Source organism: Lagopus muta, chromosome 11 (genome assembly GCF_023343835.1).
Source record: "Lagopus muta isolate bLagMut1 chromosome 11, bLagMut1 primary, whole genome shotgun sequence".
NCBI classification, from domain to species: Eukaryota; Metazoa; Chordata; class Aves; order Galliformes; family Phasianidae; genus Lagopus; species Lagopus muta.
In genome coordinates, this window is record NC_064443.1 from 10,972,849 (window position 1) to 10,991,826 (window position 18,978).

General features: G+C 45.8%; 1 protein-coding gene across 7 annotated transcripts in view; it reads right to left on the reverse strand.

Annotated features, from left to right (window-relative positions):
- The window catches only part of GRIP2 (glutamate receptor interacting protein 2), a 218,533-nt gene that overhangs the window by 16,221 nt on the left and 183,334 nt on the right, over nt 1-18,978 (reverse strand). For 5 of the 7 annotated variants that reach the window (XM_048957643.1, XM_048957649.1, XM_048957644.1 and 2 more), the window contains exons 10-17: nt 16,080-16,205; nt 15,373-15,525; nt 14,964-15,207; nt 10,454-10,599; nt 9,732-9,812; nt 2,969-3,035; nt 2,046-2,191; nt 1,613-1,757 (exon numbers count right to left, since the gene is read on the reverse strand). In XM_048957643.1, coding sequence (XP_048813600.1) covers nt 1,613-1,757; nt 2,046-2,191; nt 2,969-3,035; nt 9,732-9,812; nt 10,454-10,599; nt 14,964-15,207; nt 15,373-15,525; nt 16,080-16,205 — 1,108 coding nt within the window. The remainder of the gene's footprint in view (nt 1-1,612; nt 1,758-2,045; nt 2,192-2,968; nt 3,036-9,731; nt 9,813-10,453; nt 10,600-14,963; nt 15,208-15,372; nt 15,526-16,079; nt 16,206-18,978) is intronic. The other 2 variants (XM_048957647.1, XM_048957645.1) reach the window with 1 other exon arrangement.

Genomic DNA, 18,978 nt, shown 5'->3' on the forward strand with positions numbered 1-18,978 from the left:
GCTGGGCACAGTTGACAGGAAAGGCATAAATCAGGATAAAACTAGGAATATCCCTCTTCCTTTAGAAGGCCAAGCCAATCCTTTCTGCCAATCCCAGGAGAAAAATGTGCACCATCTCAGCAGACTATGCACCTTTCTGCAGACAGGCTTCATCCCAGCACTCCTCTCCCTGCAAGGAGCCAAGGTTACCAGGAGAAATCCCCGTGCCGCTCCATCCCCACGCTGCTCCTCGGCACAGGCACCACCATTTGTCAGCCTGCAATAGTGCTGCACAGCTCTGCTGCTCTCCTCAAAAGGCTTTTCATTCCTTGCTGTGTGCCAGTTCCTGATCAAAATTCAGCAGCACCGCAGCACTCGCCTGTGCTATGTTTCTCTGCAGAGCAGTCACCAATGCGCATCTGAGTTTGAAGGAAGTACAGCCACAGCACTGCAAAAGGAACTGGGAGCAACAAAGGTACACAACTGCTTCCATTGCCTGGCAGCATCTGAGTTTCACGTTCTGAACCTCTCTTGTGCTGCCAGTACAGTGCAGCACCGCTATGTAGACAAACCTCAGATACTGCATGGGTAGTGTTCCCTAGGGAAAAAAGACTGCATCCTGGTGGTGGGCAGTGATACAAAATCCCCAAAGAGAAGAACCAAGTGCATCCCTTTTTCTTACTTATTTCTTGGTATTCTGTACCAAAGGAAAGCAATGGAAATGAGCGGCATTACGTGTACTAGGAGCTTGAGGAACCTGAGGCAGAAAGACGCACCAAACTGTATTATAGTTCAGCTCAGAAGGAGCTTGGTCTTCGAGCAGAAAGAACTAAAACACCAGAACAGAAAGCAAACTTCCACAACATCCAGCATTTCACATCTGTTTGTTCAGAGATTTTCTGCAGCACAGAGGAAAGCAACCCCATGAGAAGCATGAGTCAGGTCTGCTGGAGTCATCTCTTACAAGTCACAGCACCATACAGACAGAGTAATTAAGATACAGCGTATGACTCAGTTCCACCTTATATTCTCAGCAGTGTCCTGATCCTTTAAATCCCACACATGCATATATATTCAGACCCAGGCACACACAGAGACAACCTCCCTGGCTTCTAAAGGTAAATCTGCAGCTACCTTTATGCAGTACAAATGTCTGCTGCTCCAAGCAGTCCTACAGTGAGATTCCTTCTTACAGAACAGACTATGCAACCAGCAAGGACCAGAAGAGCCCCAAGATCTGTGGTTTCCATAGGTCACACCACTGCCATGGCTATCAGCTGCAGTTTAGCAGCACATGAACATTGACTAGATGGATACAATGCTTTTCAGGGCAGGTAGGCACTCTCCCAGTGCAAGCCATGGCATAAAAGATCACAGATTAGGAAGCATCTTAGTGGAAAAGAGGCAGATAAATACATTCTCTCAGCTGCTGTGTACAACCAACACTGGCTCTGATTCTACCCTGCCTAAAACCTCTCTCACTGCCTCCCAAGGGCACAGTCCTGGCCACCCTACATGTCAAGCACATGGGTCTGAAATGCCAGATGGGCAGCATCACCCTGGACTCAAAGCTTTGCAAAAATCAAAATCCTTTGCCACACCGATTTGATCCTTCTGACCCCCAAACCCTCACCTTTCTGCCAGCCCTCTTTTTGTCAGGCCCGAAATGACAATGGGATCAAAGGGTTCCTCCGTCCCAGAGATGGTTATTCCCAAGGGACCACCATATCGCTTCAGTTCCACCGTGTAGATTATGGCACCGGTTGTCTCCTGCTCATCTGAAAGAGAAAACAGCAATGCAGTTTTTTATTTTGCCATATCAAAAAGGTCACAGGGAAGACTTGTAGCATTTAGAAGCACAAGCTTTCAGTCTTCAGCTGTGCTCATACCAAACAGGATTTTAACCTTCCAAACTCCATTTAAGGGCAGAATAACAAAAATAGACTATAATCAATTGGAAAGTGGTGACCAGAGAGGCAGCAGCCCTTATCTTTGTTAGTCTGCACTACCTACTGGGAAATGTCATTAAAGTGGACAGGCACCAGTTTGCATCGGGATTTCTGTACCAGAGTTATCTTCATCCTTCCTAATCTTCAATTTGACCAGGTCTTCACATTGCCTTAAAATCTGCACAGCATCCTCCATTGAGCAATTGTCAAGTCGGATGTTATCAATGGCTAACAGCTTGTCTCCCGGCTCCAAGGTGCCAGTTCTATGTGGAAAGGAAAAGAAAACTGAAATGCATTTGTATTTGCCTTTCAGATCCTGCAATGCATTCAGTTCTGCAGTAGTGATGACAATATTAGCTTTTTTTTTTCCCCCCCTCTCTTTGGTCTTTTCTGGTAAACAAGTACAAGCAGGGTCTGAGGCAATTATAATGTACAGAGAGGAAGTTCACATAGAGCATGTATCAGCACAGAACAAGACAGGCACATCAGCTTAACACTCTCACCTCTATGGATATATAGTCTGGGTAGCCTACAGCACTCAAAAATGTGAGTTTTCAGAAAAGGCAGAATATCTGTCAGTTAATGATCACACAAGCAAGTTCACTTAAAAACCAGCCCTTCATGAGTACTAAATTCCCCTGAAAGCCTTGCTAGGAGGTGTTGGAATCAGAGGAGTAGCCAAAAAAGGCTGAGTTATTGGCACAGATCTCCACCAGTGCCCACAGTTCACTCACTCAATTCATCCAGGCAGCAGCTGAAACACAGCAAACTACCTGAGGCATGGCACATGCTCATAGATGTTAAACATCCAATTTCAGCAGACTTCTGAATCAGTGCCCCCACCATCCTCTCTATTAGCTTAACTTTTCATTCCAAACCCTACTGTGGTCAAAGAGAGACTTCTAGGGCTAGCATATGCTTGGATAATGGCAAAATCCATACCTCAGTGCTATATCACGTGGGAATCTGTCTACCTAACCTCTCATTACTGGACTGGATATTTTGCCATGGGTTTGGCAGGTGGGAAATTGTGCACTCACCTATGTGCTACACTCCCCTTCTTGATGTCGGAGATGATCAAAGGCTCCCCAGGCTTTCTGCTCGCAGCTGCAAGAGACAAACAAGAGCAAAACTTAGCCTGCCATCTAAGATGGGAGAAGTTGGGAGGAAAGGAAACGTCCTCTAACAGAATGGTGCTTCACACTTGACTTTCAGGAAGCCACAACCAGGAGAAAAAAAGAAGTAAATCCCTGCAAATTCTTGTTGACTGCCCTCCCCTGATGTTGAAGTAAAAGAGGACAGGAAATTCTCTAGGTGAAAAACAATCCAGAAAAAAAAATAAAAAATGTTTTCCATGGGGTTCAGCTACCCAGACCACTCTGTCATACAACCAGATAACTCCAGACTGCTCTCAGGCAGAGGAGGGGATTCCAATCCTCCTGTCCCCCCACCAGACTGTGAACATTTTCAGCCCATGAGAGATGCAAGCATGCATCTCTGGGAGCATTTACATTTTCCAATTTGCCTGCAGGACCTGCTGCTCTCTTGAGAAGCCCAAGAGGGATTTATGACTTGACTCCCTCCTGACCCCCCTGCTATCCATATAACAAACATACACCAAGAGCACAGTTCCCACCCTCTGTCACTCCCTCCAGCCTTGCTATGGGAACTGCACCACCTCGTTTAAGGCTGATGGAGCTTCTCAGCAAAAACTGCATGGGAAGGAAGAAACCTCAAAGCATCTGAATGTATCAGGTGCAGGTCAGAGATTAAAATATCTGCAAGGTATGTGGCATCAATCACAGAGATCCACCTGCCTGAGCAGGAGCGAGAGGGTGCCCCAGAAAGTCAGACATAAAGGAATAGGCACTTTTACTTGCCAACATCTCTGCTCTGGATTTTTCTATTTGTATTCATTTGTAAGATATAAAAACATATGTGCAATGCCTGTCACCTTTAAGGATACCCTCTCCCATGTGTAACCAAACCTTCTGCACCAAACAGTGTGAAATGACTGCCAATCTCAGCTGCAACACAGCTGAGTGTAGAAGTTGGGTCAGAGCAGACCGTGACTGATTTCATAATAGCCATGGCAATGAGACTGCTGAATGATGAGGCACCTGGAGGAATTATTCTCCCCATGCCTTACCGGCTCACAGGCAGTTCCGATCTAGAAACCCACACGCAGCTTGCAGCTGTGGATCAAAGAGAAATGGATGGATTGTGGAGGTTCACCAAGAGCTCACAGCTGTATTCAATCCGTATTCAGTGCACGGCCCAGCCAACCCATTCACCAGTGTACGTCAAGAGGTGTGAAGGCTGACATGACTAAAAATCAACACAGAAAGACCCACTCTGCCTGAGAAGGTCACTTGCCATGGGCAAACAGTGCACAGAAACATGCTGCTATCACTACTGCTGTTCTCTTTTTCAACACAGGATGTGTCTTTGGGGCTGGGAGAGGTGCCCAGGCAGTGGTAGGAGTGGCAGTGATGGAGACTCAGCAGCTCGCAGGTGCTGAGCCCGGCACGCGGCGCTGTGTGCTTAATCGCAGCCTAGCCTGGTTCTGTCAAAACGATCCAGGTTTCCAGAAGTGCTTTTCACCGTGAGGTTTGTTTATTAGATTCAAAGCAGAGGCTGTGTGACAGAAGAGGGTTAGAGAGAACCACAGTGCTGGCAGAGAGGCTGGGGACAGCCACCCCTACACCTGACACAGCCAAACAGGCTTCCTTCAGACCTGCTAAATGGAGAAGGAGAAAGCACAATGGCATACCCCTCTCCCTACCATCAGACTATCCAAACTGCAAACACACGATAGTCCTCTGTTTTAAATAACCATTCAGTCACCGGGTATGATATTGGAAGGCTTTACAAAGCCACCACTATTAGTCAGCACCCATGAGACTGACGGGTAAGTTAAAGGGACTTAATGAACAACCATTCTCTCTAGAGGCATAGGATTCAAAGAGAGAGAAATCTCAAAGCACTGAACAGTCACTCCCTGTTCAATTTAAATACAGTAGTTACTAACTCCATTCATTCCCCTTTGACATCCCAGTGCCCTTCCCCATGAACATCCAGCCTTGCCTCCAGGCCTTGTTTTCCCATCCAAAAGGGGAGATGGCAGCCAAGGAAAGAGGGGAAAGAGAGACATCACAACAGAGACAGAAGTTGTCCTGTAGATACTTGCACCATCTCCTCAGGAGGTCTGGTTGTAGCCCCCACCTGCCAGGACAAACCACTTGGGGTGCAAGTAAGCTCTTTTTCGGATGGATTTGTGGTTTTGGTGGGTTTGCCAGTACAGAAGATAGTTGAAATCCCCCCCAGTGACCCAGACAAAGCTCCATAAATCAACAGTTGGTGAAGGCAGAAACGTGGGGTGGGGGAGAAACTCACCATGAAACACTGCCTGGCGGTGCTGACAGGGCAGTGATAAAAAGGTGAACTGATCAATACTGTTATTTACTTTTTATAAATTGCTTTCAGTCTCTCGCCACCTCTGCTGGGATTCTGGCTCGCTCGGCATTTACTCTCTGATGGATGACAAGGCCAGAAACACATGTCCGTTCTGTGTTTTTAATAGAATGCATAATGACTTGCATTGGTAAATTATTCCCCTCCAAGGAGCACAAGCACATATCTCACACGCATCAGCGCTTCAACCGGTTATAAATGCCCTTCGTTATTGATCAAGCTGAGGCAGCACTCTGCCAACATGTAATTAAAGAAATTGTAATAACGCCAAGAAATACATTTAAGAAAGCAAACTCTTATAAAGGGGAAAAACAAACAAAATCTGAAACCCAATAATCTCAGAATAGCTAAGGAATGAGAAAAGGAATAAAAGCAAATCAAAATTGATTACAAAAAGCAGCAGTGACAATCTAGTCCCCAGGACCCAACTTTTTCCTCTACCCTTCATTAGTTTTAGCAGCTGGGTAAATTATCAGTGCCACCAGCAGGACGCTTACGCCACCACAGATCTATATCCTTTCAAACCCTTCAGGTAGCAAAGCCTGAACAGAATACCTCACTTTGGTATAAGCATCGCAGTGAATCAGTTGCAAATCTGTGCTTGTGATGTCGGCGAGGCTGTGGGAACACAGTACTGCTCATGGACACACTGCCAGGCAAGTCCCAGGCTAATCCAGTGTCAGTAGAGCTGGACTGGGTCAGCTCACAGATTCCATCTTCTCACTAGGACAGTGATTACACCGCTTAAGAGACTTAAAGTTATCTGCCTATCCAAATTCCAGTTTTATCATCCACGAGCAGATAACAGTGCTTATTCCTTATCTGCAGTACTTCCCAGCAAGGGCACAGGAATTGATTTGTAAAGATATATAAAGGTAATTTGATAAACATGCTATATAAAGCATTAATGTACAGCTGACACGACAGGTAATTTCAGTGCCCGTTTAAGCAGCCCCAACAGCCCCATGCCCTACAGTGAATTTCACATTTGGCCTTTGGAGGGGGTGAACAAGCAGACAAAAGAAGGAAAACAGAAAAGCTATCTTTCGTGGAATCAACGACCATTTTCCAGAGGCTAACAGCAAGTGGATAACTAATTTTAAGAGGTCAGGTGTTGAACGCACAAGAAAACATGGCTATTCGCTTCTCGCTGTTAGGGATCTTAATTTGTGAGAGATTTACAGAAAAAAATCTACAAAGGGATAACTGTGTCACTAGAACTGAATGCAGCCAGAAAGATCAGAGCACTACATGCCGTGTGTTCTGCTAACGGAGCCGTGCGGTTCAGGCTAACGAGAGCCAGATCTTCACACTGTTGTGTCAGAAACCTCACGTGGCAGCTCTTCGCATCCCCACCACTCAGAGCACCTCAGAGGTCTCTACAAACAACTGAACGTCACCACCCACACATCCCCGCACTCACCCCCAGCCAGGAGCAAGCCTCTCTGTAAACCCATAGCAAAACCAGCAGAATCTGCCCTCCTCATACACAAACCTCTTGGGTTCCCAGCCCTTTTATGAGGCTTTCTGGCAGATTTATGTTTCCTCCAGCTGCTTTATATGAATTTTTTCGGCGCATCCATCAAGAACCCTGCTCTCCCCCACCTTTGCTCGGCCCATCTCCCGATTAGCTCTGAGAATCACAGCACAGCAACAACTCGATTGGTTTTTATCTCTGTAGCACTTCTCTGATGAGGTCGTAACACTTCTTGCCTACTTGTCACAAACCTTCCCAAACTGAGGAATTAACCTCCAGTGGGCCTGCTGAAGCCAAGAGATAAAACTCAACAAAAACAACTCATGTTTCATATGATTTCCCGTTCATTGCAGAGGAGTTGGACTGGATGACCTTTAAGGGTCCATTCCAACACCAACGATTATGTGATATTTCATTTACAGTGTGCCATACTATGATATTTTAGAACAAACCCAAATCTGGATGTGGCCATGACAGTGCAGGGGGTCTTGTACTGATCCAACCAGTTTGTCACCTATTTAATCTGCTCGTTTCCACTTTAAGCAGCAGTTATATGCCTTTCTTTGACAGAAAGAAGCTATAAAAACTCTTTCTAGATCTCAACAAACATTCAAATCAGCACAACTTGGAGGAACTGAGCAAAACAGAGAAGGGTTATTTTTACCTCTCCTCTCTGCTGCTTGCATCACACTCCTGCATGCACATCATGTCTCTGCAGGAGGTACTTACCATACATCTGCTCGCTTTCATTCTGACGTTTGACACAGGAATATTTATCTGCCTGGTCAGATGCAGAGTGACAAAATGATGATATAATTCGCTAGGGTTCTTGTGGAAATAGGTTTATGGGGACTAATTCATGAAAGCAGAATTAGGATTCAACTTTCATCCTTGCTCCCGCATTTTCTGCTATCTCTTGCTCTGTCTGTAGATACAGTTTTAGTTTTGACTCACCAACAATGAAGTATAATCTTAGGTTTTCATGTTTTCATTACTTAAACAACGTCCTGTAAACATGTTCAACAATCAAAAAGATCAAATCTATTCCTTCATTCAGCTTAATCACTGACAGTGGGCATCTAACTACTTAAAACCCAGGGATCACTGTCTTTTTATTTAGCAGCGATTTCCAAAAAGAGTGTGAAATCGATTTTTTAAACACATTTCAAACGAAAATATTTTCAACATAAAAATATGTTTGAAGTGTAAACGCACATCCAAAGCAGATCCATTTAAGTGAGACTCCACAAATAAAAGCTCATATTCTTGCTAGCAACTTCCAGGTTCATTTTGCTCTCCGGTCCCAAATCAAATCTAAACTTTGAAGCTTAATAGGGGTGAAATCCTCTCCATGCTCAGGCCAGAAGATCCCTGCTACCAGATCCATCATCCTGGGTTTCCACCTGACATTGCAATGCCTACGCAGAAGGTGGGGAATGCAGTGTGAGCTCTGCCCCACTGGGTCCTGCTCTGCCTACAGTGACAGCCATTATGGACACTCCACTGCTTTTGGAAAGCACTCTGGTGTCTTCAAACAGTAAATACTAGCAAGCCAAGCATTACATGTTGTGAGTATTCACGTAGCACAAAATGGGGAAACTGGGATGGGAAATGACAGAGTAATCACCCTGTAGTTGTAGATGTCTATTCTGGGAAACAACCCACTTAGACCACAACATCTCCAATTAACTCAGCAACTAATGCTGCAAATGCCAAGAAGTAATTGCAAATAGCTTATCTACTTTAATGAAGCTTACTATTAAAGTGCTCTTAGCAACTCAGAGAGGTGATGGACACCCTGCCTCTGGAGACACCCAAGGTCAGGCTGGATGGGCTCTGAGCACCTGATGGAGCTGCTGGTGTCCCCGTGCATTGCAGAGGGGTTGGACCAGGGTTCCTTCCAACTCAAACGACTCTTCTGTGGCTCCATTCCCCAGAGATAGCCCAGTCTGTGCTCCTGAGGGCTGAGACATAAGCTCCCATTACTGTATTTTCACAAGCTGCTTTGTCTCATCTGAGATACGGTAGGTGCCTCTGGGCATGGCCAATCTAAGATGATTCAACTCAGGTTACCCAGCAGTGAAAGATATGACACCATTCACATACGCATACAGGAAAAATTACTGGTGCGAGTCATAAGAAGATTTCAGCATACCCGAAATTTGGGAAAGAATCACAGAATCATTAAAGTTGGAAAAGACTGCTAGGATCATCCAGTCCAACTGTCAACCTACCAACAGTACTGACCACTAGCATGTTCCTCGGTGCCACTTTACATCTCTTGAATACCTCCAGGGACAGTGACTGAACCACCTCCCTGTGCCAGTGCCTTCACTGCTCTTTCAGAGTTTTTCCAAATGTCCAGAATGGATGGATCTGCCTATGTCATCATCCCCTTACAGTGTCTTCCCCAGAGACGCCAAAAGGTCTTCAAATTAGAATAGACTCCAAAACATAAACAAAGATAATCAACCAAGAGCTAGGAGAAAAGAAAGAGAAGAAAGAAAAAAGTTGATGCCTTGTTCCCTTGGAGCCCACCAAGGCCTGGAAATAAAAATAATATTACTAATAACGTAGCATAATATTTAGTCTGTGGCACACAACAACTGCTCAGCTGCTCCTCAGAGAGGCATCCTTTGCTCTGACCCTTCAGCAGCTGCTTTTCTTCTGCAGTTGCCAGCTCTTGGAGGCAAAAGCCACACATCCAATTCAATTTGGAACAAACTGAAAGCGCTGTGAGTGCTACCAGAAAACCCCACATAATCTTTTTGTCTCTGCTGGGCCTCTCTGATGTGCCATGTTGGAAAGCAGTGGCTCTTGCAACTGCTAGTGCAAGGCTGAGCAATACTTACAGCTGATTGTAATTCCAAGCTCTACACCTCTTTTCTTGGGCAATTTAACATGGAAAGTGCCGCTGCTGGGTATGACAGACTCTATAAAACCAGAAACAGACAAAAAGAAAATAGGAGAAAAGAGTTTTCAGTGGCATGGATAGTTTCTTTGGAACCAAGAAAAAACAAGCCCATCAAACTCAGCTTTATAGGTTCAAATAAGGTTGTTATCTGATGCCCTGAGGACTTCAGGTTAAAATCTGGATTCTCATTAAAAATACATGCCCTGAACATGAAGTGAATTGCTCATATCATGCTGTACTTCAAATCTGCGCCATCTTTGTCAATTAAAATGAAAAAACCCTTTTTCTTTTAATACAAGGCTGCACACTTCAGCCAATAGCTTCAGCTCCCTTCTTGCTTCAAGGCCACAGATTAGTACAAATATTCATATTAATGGTTGAATGCTTAAAGAGTAAGTGGCCTCTTCATCTACTCGCTATGATTCTCTCAGCCAAGTTGTGAGAAGAAGGCATTTATGGAAGGATGAAAGGAAGGACTCTTCACTTTAGTGCACATTAGAGAACAACAGAAAATGGGAAAGGCCCTCAAAGGGTCCTCTCAGTCTCTGCAGTCTAGCGAAAACCTCACATATTTTTGTAAGCACAATCCCTCCTACAGGTTAGCAAAAGCACTGGTAGAGTCCAGCAGGTGCTGAGGAGCAAGAAGTCCCTTGCAATTACCTGCAACATCAAATTCAATTTCGAGCACCACTTTGTTCGTCAGCGCAGCATCCCGCAGAAGCTGATTAGCTTCCTCCATAGTCCCGTCCTCAGTTGCAATGCCATTGATAGAAAGGACTCTGTCTCCCACTTGCAGCAGCCCACACCTGCAGTCCACATTGGGAAAAGAGGGAAAGGAGGCAGGGATAAAGGAGGAAAGAAGAAAAGAAATAACCCCACAACCAGCCATGAGTTACTTTTTGACAGGTAAATCTGTTAGAACACAGAAAGTAGTGACAAATCCTGCAGAAGTGGCCCCAAACAGATGATAATTCATTCTGCAATGTGTGTCCCAGGGCCAGTACAGCCTGGAAGGTCGCAGGGCATGAAAGCATTGTGGCTGGCTTCACCTCGACATACTTCACTCCCAAACAACATTTTTTGTCATATTTCCTGCAACTTCCAAAGAAAAAAAAACAAACAGCAAAACCTTCCTCTACTGAAAGCCAACACCATGGCCAAGACACGCAAGTGATAAATTGGAAGGACATGTGCCCTCCTACCCTACCTAATAGTATACATCTCGTTCTGTGTGCCTGCACCCACTGGAAACCAACCTAATGGCACTGAAAATTGTGCAGAGTCCTCTGCTTAATACATGGCTAATACTGAAGCTACAATCCAATGAACTCACTGAAACATCTCAGCAAATTGGATAATCATTTATCCCTTGTAATTGCATTTCTGGAAGCCAAATGTACATTGATACTGTGTTAACTGCCCTGAAAGGCCAATGTTTATCGGCACATGAACCACTATATTCACTGTCTACCCTCTTCTTCACCAGGAAGGCAATCCTGCACATTACCTCCTGCAGCTGTCATCTGAACTGCATGATGGCTCTACAAAGACAAGAGTGCAGAGTTCCCCATGACTGGCCATGGGCAACAGGTTGTTTCATTCTCATCCTCCTCCACATTCTTCATCAGAGTACATCTGTTCAGATTTTCCACTAGTCACCTATCTGGAAGGCTGTCCACTCACTTAGCTAAGCATGAGAAAGCACTGATCCATCATTAATGTAAGCTACAGTGTGGTTTCCAAAATAGATTCAGAATTATGGGAACAAGATTCACCTCTGCATTTGGAGTTGTTTTACCACAAAGTTTTCCCTTAAAAGGATCAGCTATCCTGTTTTAAGCCTTCTCTAGAGAACCTTTATTCCCTTGCTGTTTAATGATCAAACGAATTCTTTGCCCTGACCTTTGCAGACATCAACTTTGTAGGTATTTTATAAAAGACTGTTTATTTATTTTTACTGATCCTTTCATCCGCTCTTTGTCACTCACACCTGTTGCCACTGTAAGAAAAGATGGTACTGCAGCTTCCAAGCACATGAAGGAAACATCAAAGGCAGTGGATACTGGCCATTATTCACCTCCAAACAACAGGATGTATATGAAAGGCCAGGTATCGAGACAAAAAACATTCACATCCAAACTGGAGAAAAATGCACAAACAACAGTTTTTGTCTGCGGCCCATCAAAAGCTCATCTATGATTAAGTTTGGAGAGAGCCCAGGAAGGTTATCTTGTTAGTGGGAAGGTATTAAACTTGCAACACATTCACTCTGCTGCCTGAGCTCATGCTACCCATGGAAAACAGCAGCTATTTTAAGAGATGTAAATTCAGAAGCGTTTGTTCAAGGAGACCTGGATTAGGACAGACAACTCCATAGAGCATATGTGAATCCAACCTTGTGAATAACTTCATCATTTAATTACAGTCCTTTCCTGAGCTTGCAGATATATATGCTGCCACAAAACCACATCGGAAATACCAGCTCACAAATATGAAGGTGGTGAGTGGCACAAGAGAGAGGTCTCCTGCAGCACTGAGGGCTTTCTTGCTATGGTCACTATGCACCATTTGGAAAGGAGGAACCAACACAGACATCACTTCATCATTTCAAGGAAGACACAACCTGTTTCAGCCACAATGTCTGGGAGATTATGGGAACCTTTTACATAGCATCAAAGCAAACATTTACTGCCCTTTCCACCACAGCTGCCCTCTCACAAAACATGGCACTTCTCCCTTCAAGGTAGATTTGCTGCGGTGTTTTACAAGCTCTGTTATGTCAGAAGAATTTTATTTCTTTTAATACTGATTGAGTTGATCATGGTGGTCTAAATCCCAGTCTTGCAGGTTAATAAAAGTTTGTGAAGTGAAGCCGTAACCTCCTAGCTTCAACTACAAGAGTAAGAAGACCCGATGTGCCTTATTAACTCTAGAATTTCAACATCAGTTTCCAACTGCCACACGTCTCTGTGCTGGGAACAGGGCCCTGGAAGTCAAAGCTCCTGCAGACCTCTCCTTGGCTCTGCTGTGGGATCCTGCATGAAGTCCACAGAGAACTTCCCCAGATTGATGCACACATCTCAGAGATGGGCACTCTCTCGGGAGACCTCACAAAGTACTTCAAGATCATGGGGAGAACTGCTTTGAAACCAGAACAAGAGTTCAAGCATCTTCCACAGTGAGAGACAGCACTATGGATGTGTTGGAGTCCATGATGGGAAGATTTCCTTGGGATTGCAGAGATGTGCATTTTGTCATGACTATTTCCTTGGGCACAAAGACAGCAGCAGAATAGCAGAGGTGCCTTGCTCAACACTGAGCAGCACAAATTCAAGCTCTGGGCTGGGTGCGTGCTGAAGATTTCCTTCACTGTCATCAGTATGAGTGGTCACTCCAGCTGCAGAGCAAGCACATCACTGGCTGCAGAAACAACGTGTGGTGCCCTTACACACCCCCGAGCTGACCTGTATGGATTAGAAGCACACATCCGTGCGTGTTTGTATATCTGTGCCTGTTTGACATCTGTGTGAGCACACTGATGGGTGAGTCACAGCCCCCAGAAGATGAAAGCTGTGCTGATAACATTACGCAGCTGCTGAACTTTCCTTTTGCAAACTCTTCACACTCAAAAGCCAGAAATATGATGATCAAACAGCTGTCTGAATAGAGCTAGGAAACATGTAATGCAGCAGGAAGCATTGATTTTGGATACTGAGATGGACAAGGCAGATATTCTTCCACTGCTGTCTATGACAGCTGAGGGAAGATGGACAGACAGCTGTTTGTTTGGAGGCAGGCAAGAAAGGAAGAAATGTGCTGTCCCATTTGACCCTCCCTGCTGATAACTAGGGACAGACCACTGTCTCATTCCGATTCCGAAGGCTTCATCTTGCATCCAGGAAACAAAACCAGGGGTGGAGTGGGAAATTCTGTTAGAGACAGGGATCAATAAAGTGTCTACCTTCCAGAGGGGAAAAGCAGTACAGTCTAGGAAAGGAAGAAATACACTGCAGAGATTTAATCCCCAAATCAAATCCATACTGCAAACACAGACAGCATTGCTCCCTTCCACCACAAAGCAGAGGGCAGCAGCCAGGGGAGTGCAAAACCTGCTGGGTGGGAGCCATGAGGGAGAGAAGCGCGTAGCACATTGAGACAGGCTGGGCTGTGCCATGAGGCTTTGCTTTCAACCTGGCTTTGGCAAGGGGATAAAGCAAAGCCAAGGCAGCTTGCAGCACATCTCCCTTCTCCCCTTGGGCAGCAGGCTTTGTTGCTGCCCGATTTATAAAAGAAGTTCAATGCTTTGCATTGTGAGCCGACTTCACCCTGGTAATAGAGGATAAAAATCCAAAATGCCACCACTTTCATTGCTGTTTGAAAGCAAACAAACAAAAAGCATAAAAGGCTTTTAAAATCCCTCTTAACCTGCATCACTTGGGACAATGCACTTTCCTATGCCAGTTCCATATCCCTGTGCTCCCTGCCTGGACTCGCACACTCGTGCTGCTCTCTACCACCCTGCCACAACCAGGGATGGCACAAGAAGGCAACACCAGTCCCACGCTAGGACCTGGTCTATCCAGCAAGAGTAACATCATTTGAGGGCATCTATACCAGCAAAGACTTTGGAAGAAGTTTAACCAGGGCTCCCATGCTGAGGTTCAGCCTCTGAAGGGCTCATTGCTCTCAGTACCCTCAGAGTCACAAACAGCAGCAATGCTGCTTCTACATTCTGCTATTTTCCAGCATTTTATGCTATTTTTTCAGATCCTATACCAGAGCTCTCCTTGGTGGTTCAAAACTTTTAGGTTGATTTATGTAGCTGGATTCTGCTACAGCAAAACCAAGCAGATAACACTTTCCAGGGCTCACTCATATACCTTTTTTCCTCTTTCTGCAACCAGACAAAAGCTTTATCTTTCAATGAGAAAGAAGGAAAAAAAAAAAAAGCAAAACAAAAGGGATGGGAATGGTGCTCACACACAGACACACACTCCCTCCTCTGAGAACAGCCTGGTGCCAAGACTTTCACCTGGGATGCGAGGGAGGCCGCGGTCAGCCGACGAGTGCAGAAATGGCAGTGACAGTAAACCATGCCCAGTGAAGAATGGGAGATATTACAAAGATGACAGTAAATATCTAAATGAGCCTCTGAGGAGAGAAAACAAACCAAACCATGAAATGGTCAGCAGCAGCACCATCAGCATCCAAGGGCAAGGTCTCTAACCTCTCTGCCGGGCTGTCAGGCTCAATAAAACGGACCAGAGGTGGGGAGGACAGGGTTTCAGTAGCAAAGATGCCTCCCTGGAGCTGAAGTCCGAAGCCGTTCAAAGGGTCTCCCCTGAGCACCACCTCTGTCGTCTCCGTGTGGACTATCTGCCCACCAGGACCCACCGTGCTGGAGGCCAACGACACTGAGAGGAGGAAAGAGGCAGAAGTTAGGGCAGCCACAGTCACAGGCGGTGCCAAGGGGAGACCAAGGCCCTGACTGCTGTGATGAGCAGGCCTATGCCAGCCAACAGCCAGCAAGATGAGCACAGCATCACGCCCAACCCATCCCCAGCTCACCACACACTTACATGAGCTCTTGTGCTCCTTTTTCTTCTGCCTCCTCCTCAGCATGGTGGTGCGGGGGCTCATGGGGTGGGAGCTGCGAGGTAGCGTGTTCGAGTTCTGGCAGGGGAAGCCCTGCGCGTTCATGGTGGGAGATGAGAAGTTGGCGGCCACCAGAGCTGGGGAGATACAAAGCATGTTAAGGATGCAGTGTGCTCACCTAACGGGTGTTCACTGAACTCCTATTGGTTTTGAACTGCCTCCTTTTCAGCTTCAGGACTGGGAAACCACAGCTTCAACTATCTGCTGGGCAACGAGGCTCCCTTGCTTGCTTCCCAATTCTAATATACATCTTGCATCAGCAAGGCTGAGCTGGGTGCATTGGATTTCCACATCCTTACATATCACCAGAGCTACCCTCCTTGGTTCACAGCAACTCAAGTTTTTCCCTTGCCTATATGGAAGTGCAGGACTAATGGATGAGAACAAAGGGTCAAAGCCCAGCATTCTGCTCTAATTGAACTTAGCAGCTCTGTGTGTCGGGCTGTAGGTACCGATTTTGCACCAGATACTGATTTTGCACCTCAGCAGTGCACCTATGAGGAGGGATCCAACCGACCTCAAAGGAAATAAGTGACGCCCCAGGCTACTGAGTTGGATGTGGAGCAAATGGAGAGGCACAACACAAATGCACACACGTAAGGATCAGGGCAACACCGTGCACAGGGGTTACATTTGCAATAATCCTGTCCAGGCGTCTGGTTCCAAGTGGGCGTCTTGCAGTGCCCAGGGTGGTGGGTGTGACAGTAGTTGACACAGGGGTCCCAGCAGTGGTGGTGGTCACTCTTCTGCACCTTGACTGATGTCACCCAGGAGAGGAGAAATCACGACAGGCATGGAGAAATGAGAGAAAGAAAAGGTAAGAAGCTAGGAGACTGTAGAGAGGAGACTCACACTGCTTTTGAACAAGTTAAGGAGCAAGCACAGAGTGTCAAGCACCAGCAGCAAAAATGCATCCCCATGTAACCTCATGACACTTAATGCAAAGTGGCAGAAATTTACCCATGCCCCTCAAAAAACTCTGTGTCCTGAGCCAACAGCCTGACTAAGCCGTGCTGGCAGCACACAGATGTCATTACCATTTGCAGGCTGCTGTGCGACGTGCAGAAGCTGCCTCTAGCCCCAAGTTTCCAACAGAGGCCATCAGCATTATCCGACAGCACTGGGGAAACCTCCTTGTGCTGTTTCCCACCTTGTTGCCCTCCCCAGATGAAGCTCAATGCCAAGCGGTGCTTCCAGCACTTTGCTTGGCTTCAGCATTTGGGTGCTTAGCAGCTGCTCTTGGCCAGGAATCCATGGCAGGGTGCACATATGGAAGAGCCAGCAGTGGGCCAACTCCAGCTTACCAGAACAAAAGGGATTTTATACTCTGCTGCTTAAAGGCAATTACACAAGGCCACCAACACAAGAAGAGCTGCCAGTGCTATGGCAAACAATAAATTAAGATGTGGCACCAACATGGCAGACCCTATTCAAGGCCACACAACTGCTTTAGTTTCCACCCTAAATCCACCCCAGCACATGTTAGCAGAGATCTTCTGCAGCGTGACATCTGCTGCCCAGGAATCTCTTGTCCCAGGGGACGTGGCTTTGTTTTCATCAGGTAGTGATGCCACAAATTGTCTCTGCAGTGGCCAAAACACACCCTCAGGCACAGATCCTTCCTCTCACTGACACCCCTTTTGCTCATGGATAGCGTGCGGCCAATTCAGTTATCCTTGCCCAGCAGCGCTGGGATTTCTCTCCTGAATCCCTGCACTGTGCTGTCAAGACAGCTCTCAACCTTCCCACCACTGGTGCTTACTAGCAACCACCCTTCCCAAATGAAACCTCCTCTGTGCTTCCCCTGTAGGGGGGAACTCCCCCAGCACAGGCACTACTGAGCTTTCTGAGGGTGCACACAAGGGAGGAGGACTCAGCTCAACCCAGGGTCCACCCAGAGAGCTCTTCTAAAGATCATCACTTAGTGCCTTTATCAATGAAAATCCATCTTGTGCACATGCACCATAGGCATCAAATTACTTAGGTCAGATTTTCTGACCAAAACTGCAATTATTTTAAAGTCTTTGTTTTAGTGACTTTAGCATTTACTCTGTCAAGCTCTTAAAAGATCCACTTTCAACTCTGGCATTTGTATTTTGTGAATTCAAAAGCAATCTCAGAGTCAGGAGGCTTTTAAAAACAATCATCAAATGAGTAAATGGAGCTGAATCCAGTCAAAAAAGAGAATTCTTAATAAAATTAAATACTTAGAACACGAGTGACAGAGCTTATGGGCCTATATAAAAAACGGTTTAATCCATTCATATCCATTTGTCTTTAAGTTCTCAGCTATAGCTGACACAACAGAAAATGCCTACGAAACTCGGATGTCATTGCAGAGGGGAAGAAAATAGGTTTTGGACAATCTGGGGATAAAAACCTACAAGAGCCTTCCCCAGGCTTCCCTTGCTTTTCACCAGCCATCCCAGCACTGCTCCTGGGCACCATCCGCTCCTGCTGATCTTGTGAGCATAATCCTCCCACAGTCTTTCCAAATGCCCCCGGAGCGGCAGAGAAAGCTGACTCCATTTGACAAATCCTGTGCTTCAGCATTAGACCACAAAGACTGTATTTTTTTCCTTCTCTATGATCTCTCACGTCCTAAACGGTTTAATCAAAGTGGGGACACTCTGATCTGATGTGTGGAGGTATGGGTAAAAAGCCTCTAGAACACACAGAGCTGTCCTTCCACAGATCTTCCTTCTCCTGATGCTGCTGAATGCATACATCCTGAACGGAGATTAAGGCCAGGGCACAAATGGAAGAAGTAGAATAGTTCATTTTAACAGCCGTTGAAAAAGGATTATGGCTTTTCATTTTGTCTTGGGCACAAAGGTCAAGTGATCTGTCCCCTTTGTTAAACGGCTTTAATTCTGCACAAATGGGACTGGATGTGTAAGAGATTTATTTCTAGACACGAAGATGTTATTAGATTCTATGTTTCAGTGCATCATATTAAAGAAAACAACACAGATAATTTCTTCCTTTCACCAAACCTCCCTAGAAGATAACAGAAAAGGAAGTGGGCCAGTAGCTCTTGTGCATCAATATTATTAAAATGCACACACATAAAGGAAAGGTGTTGGAAAATGGTTGCAGAAGGGCTGAGACAGAAACAGCTGAAATACAAGATCTCCAATATGGACGATAGCGGTGGCGAGGCACTGGCACAGGCAGCCAGAGGTGGTGGCGCCCTGTCTCTGCAGACAGCCAAGGTCAGGTTGGATGAGCTCTGAGCACCTGATGGAGCTGTGGATGTCCCTGTTCACTGCAAGGGAGTTGGATCAGAGGGCCTTTAAGGGTCCCATCCAATTCAAAGGATTCCATGAATCTATCACTAACAAAACTGCAGGAAGAGTTGCAATAAATCTAATAGTGAGGCTAATTTCACAAATCTGTATATAGGAGAGCCTGAGTCAGCTTCTTACATGGAAGGAGAAACTAAAGGTAGGCAACAAGGATGCCCACAGAGTGAATTCCTGATGATGTTTGAAATTCACAGGTATTTGGTGTTTGATGAGCCAGTATTT